This window comes from Lygodium microphyllum, chromosome 5 (genome assembly GCF_053477565.2).
Source record: "Lygodium microphyllum isolate KBCC chromosome 5, Lygodium_microphyllum_v1.1.10, whole genome shotgun sequence".
Lineage (NCBI taxonomy): Eukaryota > Viridiplantae > Streptophyta > Polypodiopsida > Schizaeales > Lygodiaceae > Lygodium > Lygodium microphyllum.
The window spans coordinates 170524248-170546001 of NC_141139.1; the positions used below are offsets into that span (position 1 = coordinate 170524248).

The 21754-nt window shown below is 43.5% G+C and overlaps 1 protein-coding gene across 4 annotated transcripts in view; it reads right to left on the bottom strand.

Annotated features, from left to right (window-relative positions):
* Positions 1–21754, bottom strand: part of LOC148036686 (Mitochondrial inner membrane translocase complex, subunit Tim44-related protein) — a 126246-nt gene that overhangs the window by 75696 nt on the left and 28796 nt on the right. For all 4 annotated transcript variants that reach the window (XM_087678735.1, XM_087678737.1, XM_087678736.1 and 1 more), the window contains exons 3-4: positions 3290–3367; positions 3012–3094 (exon numbers count right to left, since the gene is read on the bottom strand). In XM_087678735.1, the coding sequence (XP_087534861.1) occupies positions 3012–3094; positions 3290–3367 (161 nt within the window). The remainder of the gene's footprint in view (positions 1–3011; positions 3095–3289; positions 3368–21754) is intronic.

Genomic DNA, 21754 nt, shown 5'->3' on the forward strand with positions numbered 1-21754 from the left:
AACAATCATTCGTGTCATGCACTATCATCTCCTACCTATGAGCCTCACTCAATCTGAGTCAGACGAGGACATTAAGAGCTCTGACATTTTGTCTGTCTATCATTTCATGTATTTTGATGAAGGAGGCAGCTCTTTCTAGAGCATGCACTTCACTGTGTTTCGTTTTTTATCAATTTTAGGATGTTCACATTGGCTGAGGTTATATTTCCAGCTCAAGGTACTTCTTTTTCAATGGACGAAGGCTGCTTTCACACTGCTAGATGAGGGCAGCTTGCTGGGTATTTGCGATCAGCATTTCTCCGTTATTTTTTTGCTGATGGTCAGATTGGCCAGCATTTTTTGCCCTAGATTCATGCAATCATCCAATTTTGAGCATGTCAACTATTTATAGCTGAGTTGAGTGCCTGATCATTCATTCTTTTGCAAATTCAGCACATTGGTTCTCCTCCAACATCCAATGCTTCCTTCCATAGTCAATCCGATCCAATGCCCTCACTAACGTTTTGGGCTGCATGCAGATCAGAACTGATTGGTCTTGATTGTATTCAGCATTCTCCTAGAGTTGAGTGCAGATTTTTCTCTTTCATTGTAGTCTTTCTCTTCCCCTACCCATGTACTTCTTGTTAGCAATCATGTTTGGCATGTCTTGTCATCTCCTGCTTGTAAGCCTTAGACTCAATCAAACAAGGACTTTAGGAGCTCTGACTCGGTTATCACTTGTTTGGACAGAGGAGGTATCCCATTCTAGACCAGTCAGTTTATTGCCTTTTAGTGCATTTTCTCCTCTAGTCGAGATTTTGTGTACATTTCCTAAGCAATTTCTACATACATCAGTCTACCTCACTTGTTGGACATTGTCCACCCTTTCTAGGATTTTTTTGAGTATTTCTAGCATTTTTATCAGCATTAAATTCTGGTCGGCCATATTTTTTGCCCCAAATTGCAATCGGCAAGTTTTTATGGTTTGTGCCTATTTATTTAGTTCTCCCACTTGGCAAACACATATCTTCCTCCTTCCTTGGCAGGTGCACACTCTGACTCCGTCATCTTCCTCCATCTCCGATGTTGCTGTCATCATTAGCTTGATCTGGTGTCCTCACTGACGGTTTGGACTGCAAGCAAGGACTGATCAGTCTTCCTTCTGTATTCGGCATTCTTTCCTTGTTCAGTGCAGATTTCTTTCTTCTTTTCTTGCAGTCTCTCTCTGTTCCTTTATCTCTATGTTTATGTTCATTCTTCCGCTACGCACTATCACACTTCTTCCGTTGCACTCACATTTTAGTATACCATCCCAATCCCATCTCATCCCTACACCATCCAAGTCCTGTCCCTATGTTAGAGCCCCTTTTCATGGTGATAGAGGATGGCAATTCCTATCCCCATTCGCACCCCCATCCCATGTTACTATGCATCAAGCCAAGAATAGAAAAAGCCAAAAAATGATAAATATTACTATTTTGAACACAAAAGCAACTAGATCATCCAAAATCAAAATTCAAAATTTTAAGGGTCGTTTTGAGAGTCTCAACATATAACGGCGATGTCAAAACACTGAGATTCAACACAGAGAAAGCTCCACACCTGATGCAATTGTTGGGTATTTGACTCACGCCTCACTTACGCCTACGCTCATATGGGAGTGTCGGTGATCAATAGGACACTGGGGCACTTTTTACTCTCGGTAGGAGAGGTTTTTTCCCCCAGACTTATGGTCTTATTGTCGTATGTACTTATGTGCTTATGTTACACACATTTCGGCACTTAGTGTGTGTCGGGTGTGAACACCCCCTACAACCCTAAGGTTTAAGGGTTGTACTTTGTACTTTCTGGTTACACTCATTCAGTCTATTCTCTTGGGTGTCGTGCTTCAACTTTGTCTCTCACTCTCTCACACTGTCTACTGAATCCCACCTGCACCTCGATCCTTCCATCTCACAGCAATGACCTTCAGGAGACCTCATAAACTAAACACTTTTTTTATTTTATCAATATTTGTATCATCTTTGTATGTAGGCATGAGGTATGGATATTTATGTACCTATGTAACTCAGTTTCCCATAATGGAGGGTGGCAAACCATGTTTTTCATCATGACAAAGGTTGGACCCTACTAGGTATTCTCTCTATTCTTTTTTAATCTATTAACTTACATAATTTCTCTTATATTTGTTAAGGTTGTATGTATTCAAGTTTTGAGGAGTTGCATTCACCACATGATCTGCTCACAACAATTGCATATGCTACTCTTGGGGCCTCAAACTACTAGTTGCAACCAAAAGTTGAGGGAAAGGTTGCTACAGCGCAGCATGAGTAAGGCTGGGAGGATGGTGGCGAGGGGAGAGGAAGAGAGAAACTGCACCCACAGGTGCTTCTAGGCAGCTGTCAGGTGGGGCTGAGGGCAAAGATAGGATGGGCAGATGGAGATGGCAGACAGGCACAGGAGAGCAGTGGTGGAGCAGGCAGGCAGAACAGCAAGAGCTACATGTGGCGTAATTCACGCAGTTACAGGCGGCGATAGAGATGGCAGGGAGGACATAGTGACCGGGTGGTAGAAGGGCACAAAGACAAGCTGTGGTAGAAGTGGACAGAAGGGGCATGATGAGGACTGGCAGCAGTGGATGCAGAAGGGGAGGTGCATGCCAGGGGCTGTGGCAGGGGGAGGCTGAGTGGTGTTGCTGGAGTCCGTGTGTTCAATTGTAGGGCACCAGCAGGTGTGGAGGAGCTCGTCACTTATTTCCTAAACAATACGGTCTTCAAAGTGGTACAGGTGCAAATATGGATATTTTATATTGACTTTTATCATTTTAAAGCAAGGATGGAGAAAACTTTCAGTTACTCAGAATTGTAGTTGAAAATACAGGCAGGAAACAACGTGCTATCATTCCCAGAAAAATGTTTAGAATTGATATTGAAGCTAAGTTTCTTAATATCCACTCTTTTGAAATAATCATTTAAAGACTGAAAAAAAATTAGAGATAACTCAAAGTTCTTTTTACTGAGATTAATGCTGACCGATCAAAGAAAGGAAGCCGTGTGTGCACTTTATAAGGTTCCAGAACTACACCAAGACTTTCACGAGAAAGTTTCATGCCAACCTGACAACCCCAGTTCAAAACAAACTATCAACAAATAGCATCTGCACTGTAGAGAAGAGAAGAGCAATGCAACAAAGACAGTCAATTTAATGGTCAATATTCTTAAAAGGATAAGCAGCATCACATTTGTAAAATCAAACAAGGAACCAAGAATCAGCCATATCAAGCACTCAATGAAAATTTACAAAGTGTTACTTGGCGTTGCAATTGTGCTGGTCCAGCCACTTTAGCAAAACCCCTCTTTGATAGTGGGAAGGGCTTTGAGTAGGAAACCTGAAATAGAATAACATCAAGAAAGGAATCGAATGTTGGAAAACTAAGTTTCAATGCCACGAACCATATCATGCAAAACTAAGTTTCCATGCCAAACAGTCATGTTAAGGAAAAAGAAACTTGATCTTGCAGACACTATCCATTAGAAACGTAATCATAAATCACTCAAACACATGTTGGTTAAGTCGCAGTAAAGAGAACCTTGTCTCATCATGTGAGAACACACAATGTAACAGACAGCCAAGATTTGACAGATGGATATAAATAAAATGACTTAAATGACTCTATATGATCAACATCAATAATAGCTGGAGTATTGACAAGTTAAAACGAAAAAGTAGGGAACACCTGTTAGTTAATACTTCAGAATTCCATCCAGTTAAAACTCCTATATGTTCACATAAACTAAATATGCACGTTCGCTCAATAGAACAAGAGGGTTCTCATAGTTGTTTTGCACCCTTTGCATACAGCTTTCACAACTTGATCATCCAAAATTGATAGAGAACACACAGCTCTAGCATGAGTTCAATTTTACTGGACCAAAACAAAATGCATGCTGGAAATCACAGAGCATAAAGGGCTGCCCTCCGATCTTCTAAAACCTTCAAACTACCTTTTGAAGACATCAATTCTAGAGCAGTGTTAATAATTAATCATCACTATGAAATGGTCTTGATACTATGTGAAAGAAAACAAAATGTGGGAACACTTACTCTCAATTTGCAGAGATGGAGAGAGAAATGAATGTGTATGAAATGCCAACTGATCTCTACTAACTGAAGTGTACAACTGCTGTATTTCATACAACTGACACACTGATAATGTCAAATGTGCACAAGTCTCAAATACATGAAATACTGTGGTTCTATGTGTGGGCAGATGAGGGAAACCGGCCGACCTGCTGCCCAAGTTGGACTGAACAGCAGGCAACCTGCCCAAATGGGCCAACAGGTCATTGCACGAGCCAATAATGGCCAACCTGATGGTTGAACTGCCACATGACTGAATATGCCTGAAATGCCAAGGGAAATGGCTAGACATGCTGACTGAACAGCAGTAACGACATCAAGCAACAAATGCAAGAATATGAAACAATGTTAGAGCTCCAATGTCTCTATCACACTTTGTTTCACACTAACAGCCCCAAAAAGGGCTGGTGTCCACATTTTGGACACTTTTTCAGTGAGTGCCACATAGTGGTGTGCCACCCTAGACAACTTATGCCTATAAATAGGAAGTCACTTCATTCATTCTTCACCACCCCACCCATAGTCACAAGTAATAAGGGACACGGACTGTGACGAGGACAGGGACGTGACGAGGACGGCCGAAAATAGGGGACGGGGGACAAGGGACCGGGACGGCATTAAAAACATTCAAAATGAAACCAGCCTTCCTTCCATGGATGGGTGGTAAATCCTTGATTACAACTTAATTACAGCAGCAAACAATAAATGCAAATCTGAAAATACAAATTTGCCTATTGATCTTGAACAATGCACACCCGATTGGCCCCAAAATTGGCACCCCTTTCGGTATTTCTTTAACTTTAGTGAAGAAGAACTTGATTTACAATGGGATTCTTCCAATCCTCTTCACAGTCCAAACTCCCCTTGCTCTCCAAAGTGACCAACAAGCCTTTAATCTGATTTGCCCCTTGATTCGGGTAATTAATTGGCCTTCACCCACTTCATAGACAATGGAAATGCCCCAAATTCAATGGCTAGCTAGTCCTCCACCTAAATTTAGCTGAAATTCACCTTCAGCCCTGAAAAATCCAAGTCTTGGAGCTTCCGATTTCTGGCATGCTTCCCAAGGCTACTGCTAAACCCTAATTTTTGTTGTAAATTAGAATTTACAGCAGAGAAATTTGCAATTTCTTATCCTTCAAGAGTCCAAATGCTAAGATCTTCGGAGCAAGGCTGTGAAATGGCTAGAAGATGAGAGAGAAAGCTATAGAGAGAGAAAATTCAGAGTTTTGTCGCGAAGAATGACTGAAAATCAGTCAAATGCAATTGATGGCCTACAACAACAGCATTAAATGCTATCACCTACAACAGAGACATCCAAATTAGTTGTCACCTTATACCTGGATGCAATCGCTCAACTGTGGAGGGTCCAAATCTGCAATTGCCTCCTCAAAACTCACTTGTGACTGGCTGCAATGGCTGAGAATAGGCTGGCCATGGCTACTCACAGCTCTCCCACATTTGCAACAACAAGAATGATCTCGTTTTTCCTCTTCTTCAGCCTTTTATCAGCTTGTATGGGCAAGTTTGCCAAGTTACAGCCTTCCCAAATTGTTTTTTCAACATTATCCATCATTAAATATTAATTTTCAGTCTTTAATTACTGAAAATTAGTCTAATAATTATTTCAACACCCTGAAAAATAATCTGACTGGCCAATAATTAAATTGGCTAGGCATCTTCCACTCCCCAGTCTCTCTGTGCCATCTTTGACCATTAGATCGGCGTTAGGTACCATTAAACGCCACATCTCTCGTGTCACCAAAACTAACACTTATGGCCAAATGAATGACCTAGGCTAACAATTGATACCAGATACCACCAAGTACTTGTACAACATAACTTATAGCAACTTTTACCTTTGACATCCCTCTGATTAAAATTTGGCAGATCTGACATCGCCATCGCGTCCGGAGCATGCCAAAACCCCAAGTTAGACTCTTACCTTGCCTAAATCAAATTCCGGATGCCCAAGATATGAGAAAAAATAGGATTTTTGAGCCAGATTTTGAAACATGCGCAAAAAAAACATGAGTTGACTGTGGGGCCTACTGGTTATACTGAGGATAAGGGAGCAAATGGGGGCATACAAGGTGTCCAATAAAACCAAGGAACACCTGCAAAAAGCCTATGAGGGTCGAGAAGAGGCGGGAGATGAAATCTTACCTCGGGGGGAAGAAGCCATGGCTGGCATTGAAGCTCCAGGCTCTAGGTCTTCAATCCGGGCTGAAGTAATGCCGGGCCAAGCTTCATGATCAAGCTCTAATCCAAAGCTCTGATACCAGTTAAGAGGTGAAAAGGATCGAAGCTTGCTTGGAAGTGAGCTATGGCGGAGAGCAAGAGCAAGAAGAGAGAGAGACACAAATGGGAACTCCAACGGTCACAATGTGTGACTGGGCCTTCCTTTATTCAAACTGTTACTAAAAGAATAAAGAATAAAGTGACGGTGACGGGCGCCCGCCACCTGCAATGTGTAGTTGGGGGTACTATCAATGTAGTAATACACGGGCGGCTAGGCAGAGGCGCCTTTACCCCCAACACCTATTTCAAATGCATCTCGAACAACTGATGTGTGACTAGCATTAGTACTAGATGGTACATGAGATACCTAAGAGGTCAATGTCGTCACAAATGCAACAGGGTCAATAGCCAATGCACGTGGTGCTCTTCTCGCTAAAGAAAAGGCCCATAGCCCTACATCCTTCTCTGTGAGCTCTCTTCTCTTCTCAAGAGTCATGTTGAGGCAATAGTGCACTTCATATCCTTCAATGCGCAAGAAGTGAGCTTAAACTTTGCTTGTCCCACTTGTGCGACGATACAAGCACAATTTGCACGTCCATGCACAAGATCCTCCACCACTTCCAGGACACTAAGCATGCACCTCATCCCACCAAGACCATGCATCAGACCTCCTACCTCTTCCGCCATGATGACCACCTCAACAAGAGTGATTAGCCCATGCTTGGGATGTGGATGCAATGAGATAGTGAGGAAGATTGGATGGAGAGAGAGAGAGAGTACTAAAACTTGAGATCAAAGATAGTTGCAGAAAATAGAGTATGCACTGTGGCACTGCGCACACACAGAAACGAGAGCGAGAGAGAGAGAGAGGCTTTGTCTAAAAGTTGACATGTTGGGAATTGCTATGGAGTCTTTGCCAAATGACGAGAAGACTCGAAGTGCAAGCGAGCTGATAACGACGAATGCAGAATAAATAAGTCGGCTTGTTTTTTTATTAGCGATGCATCACCATTCACAACCCATAATTAATCAGTCGGTGACATTTTAAATAAAATAAAGTAGCCACGTTTTTAATAAATGATAATTCACAAATCAAGCGGCTCGTTTTTTTATTCGTTCACACAGCCGTCACTTTTCCCCGTCACAAACAGCACCATCCGTCACATTTCGCATCCCGTCACACGGACATGTCCCGAGGACGGCGTCCTGACGTCCCACAAGTCCGTCCTGCCCGTTACTTGTGACTATGACCCCACCACTCTTCAATCATTCTTCACTCCTCTTCCTTCGTCATCAAACACCCTTCACTTCTCTCACCAATCCCTTCCACTACCCTCACACCCCTTCAGAAGGACATTGCAGTTCATGGCTCGTGGCTACCTTCACCCTTTCTCTTCTACTTTAGATGCCCTATTCTAGCATCACGCCTTGCGTTTGGAGCATCTTCCACCTGGCATCCCCGTCGTTTGCTTGGCATCAACACCTTTCCCCATCAAGCTCCACCTTCACCTACGTCTTTCACGTTGGAGGCCTTCTCCTTGCTTGGTGTTAGCATCCTAGCCTCTCTCGACCGTCTTTATCATCGAGCATCCATGATTTCATCACTCGTCCATCATAGGGGCTGCAAGACCTGCGTTTTTGTAGCATGGCTCCTCCTCCATCACCTAGTGTCACTCGTTTATCACATGGGCTGCTAGGACCTGCGTTTTTGCAACCTAGCTCCTCCTCCATCACCTAGTGTCACTCATGTATCACAGGGGCTGCTAGGACATGCGTTTTTGCAGCCTAGCTTCTCCTCCATCACCTGGCGTCACTCACCTCTCACAAAGGTTGTTAGGACCTACGCTTTTGCAGCCCGGCTCATCTTCCATCATCTAGCGTCATCATTATCCACCTGGCATCAACATCTAAGCTACTCTCCTTGCGTTTGACAGCTCCAACACTCTGGGATTTGCATTTTGCTGCCCATGCCACTCCCCGGCATCAAAGGACTGTGGTTCATCGCTCCCTCAACAGCTGGTGATCATTTTCCACATCTTCGACGGCATCAAAGGATTGTGATTCACTCCCTTGATAGCTATCCTTCACCTTCAAGTGATTAGTTCGATAGCCCACTGCCCGAAGAACTGCGTTTCGCTCCCTTCACTCTACGGATTCCCACAGGTGTTGTGCTTGATTTAGACAGGACAATGCAAGTATCTTCTGAGCTTCAGCTCCGCTGTACCAGCTTTTCTTCACATAGCATGATTCAGTGCATCATCACCATGTTCTTCTTGTGTTTTTGAGTTTCTCTTCTCTCTCAATGTTTGCCGTGCACACTGCATTACTTCCCACAAACCCTATTGTCTCTCGATACAGTCGCTTATTTTGACATGATATGAGAGCATACCTGTTATTTTTGACACGAAAGAAATATATAGAGATGGCTGAGTCATCATTGACAGCAAGGCAGTTGAATAGGAACATGCGACCTATGAGACAGACACCTCAAAGATATAGATGACACTATGGAATTATAATGGATCATTATGGATACACCCAAGAAGGATTGAGGAGGTGATGGAGAATCATGAGCTGATTTTGATCACAGACACACTCCAAAGTCCTGAGAGGGGACTACCCAGAGTATAGGGATATATATGGAAGTTGACATACAGGTGCTGTACAAGACATCAAGGCAGCACCCAAGGATCAAGAGGAGTGGTGATGTTAATCAGATATGAGCTAAAGGATAGAATCCACATCATGGCACGAGAACTAGATGCACGATACATGTGGATCAAAGTGGAGATCTTTCACAGCCAGATGCTATATATTGCCCTCTCCTACTTTCCCCCACAAGGGCAAGGTATGCTACTAGGGAGCCGCAATAGCAGGAGGAGGAGGGAGATGGAGGAAGAGAGTCCCCTTTTACAAACCTATCTAGTGAGATTACACACTACTCTACTCTAGTGGAGATTCTTCTAATCTGAGATTTTAAAGCAAGGACACAAAGCAGATAGTGTGACCTACATGATTTTGAGGATTCAAGGAGGCTATAAGTGATGGATGTAGAGGAGGCAAGCACATACAAGATATCCACTAATACTGGAGGAGGAGACAATACTCGCTACAACCAGTACCTACTAGAGCTAGGTTCTCGACACCATCTTGTTATTTACAACGAGATGAATAAGTAGCCTCAATCCGGAGCAGACTTGCTTCCAGCCCACGGGCTGCAACACGGTAGACTATGTACTAGGTTCCATCAAGAATGGAACTAGTCAGATCCTTCACCATTCTTCCCTACCCAACCAAAGCATATCATACCTACTTGTCCCTCACCATATCCTCCTCCCCACACCCACAAATGCTAACCACTGCCCACACCCAATCCACCACTTTCTATTTTAGGCATAAGCCAGCTGACATATACAGCCATCACATATACAATGGACTCACATAGTTTGAGCATAGTGCCCCCCTAGGGACACTCACCTCCATCCCCCACTCGGGTGTTCTCCAAAGCTTCCCACACTCCACACAAACTAGCAAACCCACCCGACCTAGGACCATGCCTCAAAATAAGTGGTATGATGACGAGTGCAAAGAGCTATACAGACATCTCCGGATCTAGAGAGGACTAGGGTCTATTACAAAGAGAGGCCCGCAAACAAATGCGGATCTTAACTCATCATAAGCAACGGGCATACAAGGAGGCATTACTAGTGGGATTTGTACCATTTGTTCATGAGCAAAGGTGTACCACACCAGTCACCGATTCTACACCCACCAATGCCTCACCCCACCACATCCACCTTCTTAACACATGATACGGTGACGAGCATGATAAGCACCTACAACATGGATGATCGACGGGTTTGCACATGTATACAGGGTGAGCACTTCATTTATGCAATTGACATTTTGGTTCCTCTCCTTACTTTTATGTTCAATGGGTCCCTAGCAAAAGGCTTCCCACATGAGTGGACCATGCATACCACCATGCCCATCCACAAGTCTAGAGACCCCCTAGATCCAAGTAACTACAACCATCATGGTGGGCCACACATTGGCAAAGATATACGAAGCAATAATGGGGGCAAAGCTCAGTGCATATGCACAAAGAGGAAGATTGAGAGCAGTGAGACAGCCTGGCTTCAAACAAGGATTTTCTACACTTGACCACATCTTCACCTTGAGGAGTATGATTGAGCAAGTGAGAATGAGGAAGAAGAGACTCTATTGCTACTTTGTGGATTTCGTAAAGCCTTTGATACGATTCCACAAGATAGAGTACTATAGAGGCTACAGACATTGGAGATTCCATCGGACGTGATTTGGGGTATCTATGCACTATATGAGAGAGTGGTGGGTCGAGTGAGATGCCCACGAGGACTTTTCAAACATGATCTCTAGCACCATTGGAGTGAAGCAGGGATATCCTTTGTCACCTACAGTCTTCAATCTCTACATCAACGAGATTGAAGATCATATCACATGAGGAGGAGGTGACCGAGTAGAGTTAGCAAGTATATTGGTCTCTATTATGCTTTATGCTAACAATATTGTTCTAGTCTCCAAATCACAAGAGGGTCTACAACAACAACTCCATGCCCTTCATGGCTTTTGTACACGGTGTGGATTGATGGTTAATCTTGAGAAAACCAAGATCATGATCTTCCACACATCAGCCCCATTGAGGAGGAGATGAATTTTCTGCATAGGCAGCCAAAGACCGACTCATACGAGGATATGTAGCATTGGCCATGATGGAGAAACAGTGCCGCCAAGCACACTTCCAAGAGCCTCGCATACAGAGGTTGGCATTTTGACATGCTGGTCACACCAGCCATGATGTATGGTACACCTATTTGGACCCTTGGCTTGGCTACATACCTATGGACACAAATCGAGAGACCACAAATCATCATGCTTTCACAGATGATCTGCAGTAAACCATCAATACACATGAGATTATCAGAGTTGAGTTTGCTACACCCCCCATAATGATGGAGGCCCTTTTTCGGACTATGAGCTTCATACACATACACCCAAATATGCTACCTAGGAGAGCCCTTGAGGCTTCTAGGCAGCTAGCTCAGTTTGAACAAGAGATTTCATGGTATGCACAAGTCAAGCAGAGGCTTACAAGATATGGGATCGGCATGGACCTATAAAAATTACATAGCGCAACAAATAGAATTAGAGCAAGAGATAGAGAAAGTGAGTACACATCATATAAGAGGAGAACAAAAAATTTCTTTAACTCCAAACAAGCTCGTACAAAGATGGCTCTGTCCACCCGTGCACTTCCAATGTGAAGCTTAGAATGCGATCTAAACAAAAGATAGGTGAAGAGCTTAAGGCTAGCAAAAATAACTCTGAATGGGTGAAAGGATGGATCATGAAAACTGTATAGGGATCTGCCTTTTATAGCCTATGAAGGGGGTCGTGATAGATGACCTTCCATATGCACCTATGTCTGTTGACCTTCCATGTGCACATGTACCTTTTATACCTATGAAGAGGGTCATGATGGATGACCTTTCATATGCACCTGTGTCGGTTGACCTTTCATGTGCACATGTGTCTATCAACCTTCCATATGTACATGTGTCTATTGACCTTCCATGTGCACCTCCACTAGTTGGCCAAGGAATATTCCCTATCCCTAGCCAAGGGCTACTCCTCGGCCCTCGGACCCAAATTAGGCGCCACCTTTTGGACATCCGGCCACATAGACCTCATCTAACATACAAGTTAGGACCACCAATGTCCACACTCACACATGTCTTCTCCTCATAACCCCATGGAGGCCTTGAAACTTTGAGCACCATGAATCATTGGTGGCACCTTACGAGGGTAAGGCATTGAGCATATCTAACACCCCTCCCCTCAATGTCCACCCGCGGGTGAACTAACTCCTTGGCCCAATGCCGAGTCTCTGAATATGAACTTGAAGCAGATCCTTCGAGAGTACTTTGGTGAAGATATCTGCTCAATTCTCCTCTTTTGGACAGTAGACCAACAGCTCCATTATCCCATTCTCGATCAAATCACGCACATAGTGATATTGGATCTCTATATATTTTGTGTGTGCATGAAACACTAGATTCTTAGCAATGGCCATGCAACTCTGATTGTCACACCTTAAATCAGTCGGGTCTTCATCTTGCACTCCCATATGCCATAAGATCCTCCTTAACCATACCGCTTCACATGCAGCAAAACAGGCTGCCTTGTACTTTGCTTCGGTAGAAGACAATGCCATTGTTGGTTGCTTCTTACTCATCCAAGAGAAAATTCCTAAATCTAAAGAAAAACAATAACCAAAAACTAACTTTCTAGAATCACTGTCTCCTGCCCAATCTAAGTTGCAATACCCCACAAGAAAAGTACCGCAACTATATGTAATACCATAGTCAAGAGTTTCGTTCAAGTATTTGAGCACTTGCATCCCATCCTTCCAATGACTTTCACAGGGTTTGTTTGAGAACCTGCTCAAAATTCTAACAGCAAAACTAATATTTGGCCTGGTGTTACACAAGTAGATCAAGCTACTGACCAACCTCCTGTACCTCCCAATGTCTACTAGTACTGATGTATCCTCAACGGATAACTTTGCATTGACCTCCATGGGTGTAGCTATCTCCTTGCACTCAATCATACCAAATGCTTTCAAGATCTCCCATTCATACTTCTTCTAAGAGATGAAGAAGATCTTTCCTGGCTCTTGCAAGGCTTTAATCCCCAAACAATAGTGCAACAAGCCCAAGTCTATCATTTCAAACTCGAAGCTCAAAGCCTTTCGAGTTTGGTTAATCATATCTTCATAGTCACCTGTAATAAGAAGGTCGTCCACATATAAGACAATAACTACAGACTTTTCACCATCCCTGTAGGCATACAAGTTAGCATTTAAGGCACATCTTTTGAAGTTTAAGCTTAAAAAGAACTTATCTATCTGTTGGTACCATGCTCTAGGGGCTTGTTTCAGCCCATACAATGCCTTCTTCAACTTACACGCTTTGTTCTCAGAATGGGAGACCTCAAACCTTGGTGGCTAAACCATGTACACCTCCTCCTTGAGGTCACCATTCAAGAACGTTGATTTAACATCCATCTAGTAAACTAGCCACTTATTGTGGGCCGCCACTGCAAGTACTGTGCAAATAGTAGTCATTTTGGTAGTTGGAGCAAATGAATCTTGAAAATCAAACCTTTCAACCTATGAAAATCCCTGTGCAACCAATCTCACTTTGTACTTTTTTAAGGTTTCATCAGCCTTGTACTTGACCTTCCAAACCCACTTGGTGCCAATAATCTTTCTCTTTTTGGTGACCGATCCACTAGCTCCCAAGTGTCATATTTCATTATGATGTCATACTCACTTTGCATAGCTGCCTTCCATGTTGGATCTGCAAGTGCTTCTTTCAAGTCAGCTGGCTCCTTTACTTCTTTCATAATCTCAACCATCAAGGCTATATTGACTATGTGAACAAAAGCCCTTCTATCTGCCTTCTCTGCAACAGACATGGGCATAGGATTATTTTGGTCATAAAGCTGCTTCACCCATCGCAACAGTAGCTTTTTCGGTGGTATGATGTCAAGTTAGTAAACTTTCTCTTCATCATCTGAAGATGATTCTTCCTCCGCCTTAGCTCTTGGGATAGGTTCATAGTGAACTACTTCCTCGCTTAATGATAAAGTAAAAGTTCTTCTCCTCCATTGTATGCAACTACTCCTCGAACACCGCATCACAGCTTGCTATGATCTTCTTTGCCTCTTGGTCATACAATTTGTAAGCCTTTTACTCATTACTATAACCCAAGAAGATATATTTTCTGCTTTTTGGTTTTAACTTTTTCTTTTCTCATCAGGAACATGTACATAACGTTCACATCCAAAAATTCTAAAACATAAGACAGATGGTTTCTTACCAGTGTAAGCCTCATGAGGTGTTTTTCCCTTGAAAGCCTTTGTGTAGCTCAGATTGAGAATCTAGACTACAATATTTACAGCTTCGGCCCAAAAATGGTTTAGTAATCCTTTGCCTTTTAGCATGCACCTTGCCATCTCCACAATGGTGCGATTATTGCGTTCCACAACACCGATCTATTGAGGTATATGAGGCGTCGTCAATTAATGTTTGATCCCTTTGCTCTTGCAAAAGTCTTCAAACTCCTTTAAGTTAAACTCACCACCACCATTTATTCTAAATTTCACACTTTTCCCTGTTTCATTCTCAACGAGTTTTAGCTATTTTTAAAACTTACCAAAAGCTTGAGTGTTATCACTAAGCAAGTACACCCACACCTTCCTACTTAGTCATCGACGATCAACATGAAATAAGAAGATCCTCCCAAGGCTTGTGTAGGCATCTGACCGCACAAGTCGGCATGTACCAACTCTAGAGGAGCATTTGCTCTACTCTTGCTTTCTTGTGCAAATGCCTTTCTCTATTGCTTGCCCATCATACAAGCTTCACATGAATCCTTCAATTCAGTAACTACAGGTAGGTGAGCAACCATACCTTGCTTATGCATCTCCTTTAAAACTGCAAACCTTTTGTGCCAAAGCTTACTCGTATCCACTCCAATAGTGGCTATAAGAACGCTTAGCTCATACAAGTTGTTCCTCCTTTCTCCTTTGCCAACAAATTTGCCAACATTGTCAAGAATTTCTCGACCTATCTTGTTGAATCTCACTTCATGACCAAGAATAATTATGATAGCAATTGATAACAGATTTCTCCTAATTTATGGAACATGCAACACATTTGAAAGCTTTTGACTTCACCGTTTGCAGTAGCAAAGGAAATAATACATATGCCCATAGCAGGGCATTTTGCATTGTTTCCAACCGTCACAATGATAGATTATTGTAGAGGCTACATAGAACTATATAGACCTTTCTTGTTGGTCATGTGACGGGATGCACCACTATCCAACACTCATGAATCAATGGTAGATTCTTCTTGTGCCGAGGAACACACTTCCTCGATAGTTGCTATGAATAACTCCAGCTCTACTTCAACCGTGTTGGCTGTCTCCTTCCCCTTACTTTTAAGAATACCATTCTTTTCATTTACCTTCTTGACATGACAATCTGCAAATGCATCTCCTTTCTTCTTGCAGTAGAAACACTCTCCTTGAAATTTCTTCTTACCACCCTTCTTCTTTTTGTGACCATCATTTTTTGTGAATGAGCCACCTTTGCCTTTTGCATTGGCGGAGAATGCAGCATCTCCATTGTTGCTTCCTTCTCGAGCTTTCAGCCTCAACTCCTCCTTCATTAATAATACACAAAACTTCTCAAAAGTTAAAGCTTGAGGTCTCACTTGAGTTTAAGGGCAATTACCAATCCATCAAGCTTTGATGGACATATCCGAAGATACCTCTGAGCTAGCTCCTTGCTAGTCTTTTGTATCCCAATGCCAGCCATCTACTCACGCAAATTCTTAATCATCCGAGTGATGAATGCTTCAACCATCTCTCCTTCAAAAAACTTCTCCGCAGCTAGTTGATTCTCCAAGTTTTGAATCCTTGTTTGAGTTTGTATTTCGTACTGACTTCTCAGTATAGACCATGCTTTTGATGCCTTGGTTGTATGCTAAATCAAAGTCAAAACACTATCACAACAGCTTGTAACTAAGGCACATAGTGCATCTGTGTTCCTTCATTTCCAAGCTCGTAGAAGATTTGCATTTGGAGAAATCCTCAGTGTTTGATAGTCGGTACAATAGCACCGCCTCCAGAACTGCTTTCTGATGTGCCAGAACTGCTTGCAAAAGTCGACATCGCTCCTTGCTATTGAAGCCTTTGCCTCTCGCATACTCTTTGATTCCTAGAGCCCCTTGGGCTCTGATACAATGTAAAAGTTACACGGCGCAGCAAATAGAATTTGAGCAAGAGATAGAGAAAGAGAGTACACGGCAAATAAAAGGAGAATAAATTTATTTATTTTCCAAACAAGCCAATATTGTGAGAGTGGAGGTCGGGATCGAAGCTCAGCACAGAAAACAGTATACAGTAGAGAGTGAAGCACAACACCCAATGCAATAGACTGAAAGAGTGTAAACTGAAAGTACAAGGTACAACCCTTAAACCTTAGGGTTGTAGAGGGGTGTTCACACCCGAATACGGTAAGTGCCCGTAAGTGTGTGTCATAAGCACATATGAAATAATACCACAAGTCTGGGGGAAAAAACCTCTCCTACCGAGAGTAAAAAGTGCCCCAGTGTCCTACTGATCACCGACACTCCGATATGAAAAGGCATAAGTGAGGCGTGCATGAAATACCCAACAAACCCCCTTGGAGTGAAGAGTGATCAAGTGTACAAGGATCACCCGCCACCAAAGGAGATCAAATTTAAAGCATGGCGAAATGCTTCAAATTTCTCACGAGGAAGAGCTTTGGTGAAGATGTCTGCCACATTACTGGTGATAGGACAATAGACAAGGCTAATATCACCTGCATGTAGCCTCTCTCTGACAAAGTGATAATGTATCTCAATGTGTTTCATGCGTGCATGAAACACTGGGTTCCGTGCCACTCCAATGGCACTCTGACTGTCAGTGAACAAAGGAGTAGGCTCCGTAACAAATACATCCAGATCAACAAGCAACCGTCTAATCCATACGCATTCAACTGTGGTAGTGAAAGCTGCCTTGTATTCAGCTTCACATGACGACGTGGCAACAATGGACTGTTTCTTGCTAAGCCAAGATATGCAAGATGAGCCAAGAAAGAAACAATTGCCACTAGAGCAGTGACGTGAATCATAATCACCAACCCAATCAGAATCATTGTAAGCATGTAACTGTAGTGGTCCCCCCTTGGCATAAAGCAATCCAAGAGATCTAGTACCCTGCAAGTAACGGAAGACACGCTTAACAACTTGCCAATGTGACATGCGTGGCTGATGCATGTATCTGCTCAGGGCTGAAACTGCAAACTGTATGTCTGGCCTAGTGTTGCATAAGTAAATAAGACATCCAACTGTTGGAGCATATGTGTGTATATCAAACAAATCACTGTCATCATGTAATGACAGTTTAAGTCCCGGTTCCATTGGTGTACAAATTGGCTTGCAATTCTGTAAGCCAAACTTCTCAAGAAGTTTACCAATGTATCTTGACTGTGATAACCCAATACCTCTAGCATCATGTATGAACTGAATGCCCAAGTAATAATGCAAAGACCCCAAGTCTGACATGTCAAAAGTTTGTTGCAAATTATGTTTAAATGCTGAAATCTGATCAGCATGTGTCCCTGTAAGCAAGAGATCATCAACATAAAGACAAATGATCAGCATGGATCCCCCCTCTTTATATACATAAAGGGTAGACTCATATGAGTTGTTTATGAACCCTTGGCTAAGCAAGAAAGCGTCTATCTTTGCATACCAAGCTCTAGGAGCTTGTTTTAAACCATGCAAAGCTTTTTTCAGCTTGCATACCAAGTGTTCCAAGTCCTCAACTGCAAAACCAATGGGCTGTCGTACATATACTTCCTCATGAAGTTCCCCATGTAAAAATGCAGTTTTAATATCCAACTGATGCACAGTCCATCCATAATGAGAAGCCAAAGCAACCATAGACCTGATGGTCATCATACGGGAGGTAGGAGCAAATATCTCCTCATAGTCAATGCCTTTTTTTTGTGTATAGCCTTTAGCTATAAGCCTTGCCTTGTATTTGTCAATGGATCCATCTACATTCTGTTTCAGCTTGTAGACCCATTTTGTTCCAATGGCTTTCTTCCCAAATGGCAAAGACACTAAATCCCATGTTTGATTCTTAGTGACAGAATCCAATTCAGATTTCATTGCTGTCATCCAATGCATACTTTGTTGTGCATCTTCAAAACATTCAAGCTCCTCATCATCGAGGTGCTTGCTGCCATAACGAACTCCATGGTATGTGCAGTATCAAGCATATGAGCTTGCCTTCTAGTACGATCAGCCATGGGTGCATCCAAATGACTATCTTTCATAGTCGGTAAATACCATCTAGGCATTTGTCTTGCCTCCTGACTGTGCATAAGCTCTTGCTGAATTTCAGTTTCAGCACTTTGCTGAATATTCAGATCAACCAATGGCTAATTTTCTGCATTTTCAAAAGGAGTAGCTGGCTGAACATTGAGTTCACTTGCTAAAACTCCAGCTGAATCACCAAATGTAATGGGCAGCAGCCCTTCATATACATCACGGGCAGCCTGATATGTATCTAAACCAGCTAGGGACAATTCTGATTTTTCCCCAAATAGTACATCCCTATTGACAAACACCTTTTTAGAAATAGGATCATAGAGTCTGTAGCCTTTGCTCTCACTGCTATATCCCATAAAAATGCATTTAACAGCCTTGTTATCCAACTTTTTCCTGAGTACCTTTGGAATATGTGCATATGCAAGGCACCTGTTGTTCTTTGGGAAAGTGGCTGAAGTGGAGCTGGCTGAGGTGCCCATGGTGCACGTCCTCCTGGAGGAGAAGTAGCTGGAGCCACAACTCCAAGCCGAGCTTCTTCTCCACTGACATAATCCCAAAGATTTTTTGCCACAAGTACATTCGTCATCATGAAGGACCAAAGTGAATAGTTATTTCCATCCAATCTGTCCTCCTTGGATACATAGGTGAAAACATCTCCTCCCTGATTTGCCATGATTTTTCAATTACCAAAAATGCAAGAGAGCAATGTCGAAGCAGAATTCACTGGAAATCTGAAAATTTCCAGAAATTGCAGGAAATAACTTTCTGCAATTAGTGTACAGAGGTGCACTCTGTCAAAACTGTTTGTTATGCACGCAGTCCAACGTGCAATCAGTGTGCAGTAACACTGTACCAGCAAAATCCCCAAAATTGCTTGCCCCAAATTTGTTCAAAACAGTCTATCAATGACTATGATTGCAGTACATATGCCAATGTCCTCAGAAAACATAAAAGCCCCAAAAAATTTTGATGACTGTGTCTAGAAATTGCATTTAATGTGTCCCAGACACGTTTCTAAATGCTGTACGTGGGCTGTGGGAACCCTCTCTTCCAGAAATTAATTCTTGTAGGAAAAAAAAAGGTAAAAATTTTTTAACAATTTACCTTGGAAATGATGAATTGTATTGACGACAGGCGGGAGTGGTCAACGTTGCTGACGTGAGGGCAAACAGCTGGTCGTCGCAGGCGAGTTGACACGTGTGTCAGGCGGCAGATGTCAAACGGGAGTGGTCAAGCGGCGCTCGAATAACCTCGCGGGTGACGGGCACAAGGAGCGGCTGTGGGACGAAACGGCGCAAACGGCACTCGACAAACCTGGCGGGTGACATGATACCAACGGGCACAGGGGGCGGCTGTGGGACGAAACGGTGCAAACGGCACAAGGAGAGGCAAGCGCCTGAGGTCCAAGCGGGTGGGCGTTCGTTGGCGGCACTCCCAACAAAGTGACGGGCTCAAACCAGGGCAGGGGCAGCAGAGAATAAGCAGCGCAGGCGTGGCAACACTGCTGGCACAGGGAAAGGCTGCAAAGGACGGGCAGCTCTGGCACTTGCGTGCAGGGTAAAGATAGGAGCTGCCGCTGAGTCTGGGCACTGTTGTGATGGACCTGTCGGGTGCACGACGACCTAGCTGACGATCTCCTCTGCTGACTGGTGCTGGCTGGGAGATGAGCCGAACAGAGCTTAGCTGAGCTGAACGAAACGGAACCTCTGCTGAACAGAGCCAATGCTGCTCTGATACCAAATGTGAGAGTGGAGGTCAAGATCGAAGCTCAGCACAGAAAACAGTAGACAGTAGAGAGTGAAGCACGACACCCAATGCAATAGGCTGAAAGAGTGTAAACTGAAAGTACAAGGTACAACCCTTAAACCTTAGGGTTGTAGGGGGGTGTTCACACCTGAACACGGTAAGTGCCCGTAAGTGTGTGTCATAAGCACATACGAAATAATATCATAAGTCTGGGGGAAAAAACCTCTCCTACCGAGAGTAAAAAATGCCCCAGTGTCCTACTGATCACCGACACTCCGATATGAGCGTAGGCGTAAGTGAGGCGTGAGTGAAATACCCAACAGATATAAAGATGGCTCTGTCCACCCATGCACTTCCAATGTGAAGCTTAGATAGCGATCTAGACAAAAGATAGGTGAAGAGCTTAAGGCTAGTTGGAATAACTCTGATTGGGTGAAAGGATGGATCATGAAAGCTGTGAAGGGGTCTACCTTTTATAGCCTGGAAGGGGGTCATGATGAATGACCTTCCATATGCAATTGTGTCTGTTGACCTTCCATATGCACGTGTGTCTGTTGACCTTCCATCTACATCTCCACTAGTTAGCCAGGAAATATTACAAGGAATATTCCCTACCCCTAGCCAAGGGCTACTTTCGCAACCCTCGGACCCAAAATAGGGGTCCCTGACAACTCCCTTACCCCGCAACTCGAAGCTGTGTGCCTTGAGTTGCTACCAGCTTAACTACTTTGCCTAACCCAAAGGCTAGACCCACAATAATCACCTTTTGGACATCCGACCACATAGACCTCATCTGACATACAAGTCAGGACCCACCAATGTCCAGGCTCACACATGGCTTCTCCTCATAATGGGGGCCTTACAACTTTGAGCACCATGGATCATTGGCGGCACCTTACAAGGGCAAGGCATTGAGCATATCTAACAGGACCATCTCCCCTCCTTTCAATACAACCATGACTCCACCTTCATACATCTCTCCCACACTTAGAGGAACTTGGTCATGTGACAGGGCGTTTACCAGTTGTACATAAAACATATATGGATTTCACCCAAGCAACCCCTTCAAAGATGTACTATAGAGACCACTTCATGAAGACTACAGCAAATGGCTTCATTGAGAGACCTTGATACCTAGATGATGCATGCCGCATGAGAGGTGAGTAACCATTGGCCAAATCAAGGTATCCTTTCACTAGCTTGAGATTGAGATTGAGAGGGCAACCCACATTCCCCGAGCTAAGAGGATTTACAAGCTCTGCCAAGAGGAGGTGGAGAGCGAGGAGCACTACCTCTGCAAATGCAAAGCCTGCAGCACAATCCGAGCTAGGTAACCCTCCTATTTGGAGGAGACACCTCCCTTAGACTAGTCAAGGAATCCCCACACCACTGCCACCTAGGCCAATTCCTACTCAAGATTCAAAGACTCCACACATCACTACTACAAGCTTGCACTACACAAAGAGGAACGTCAATCATCATAGCTCACTGATTTCTTCCAAATAGTGACTATACACACAACACCCACATAGAGAGAAGTGACAGTCCAAATAGCTGAGGAGATCAAAGCAACATGCCACCCACAAATACAAGGATACCAAACAGCACCACCTGAGTCAGTTCCTAATCGAGATTCAAAGGCTCCATACATCACTACTACACACTGGCACTACA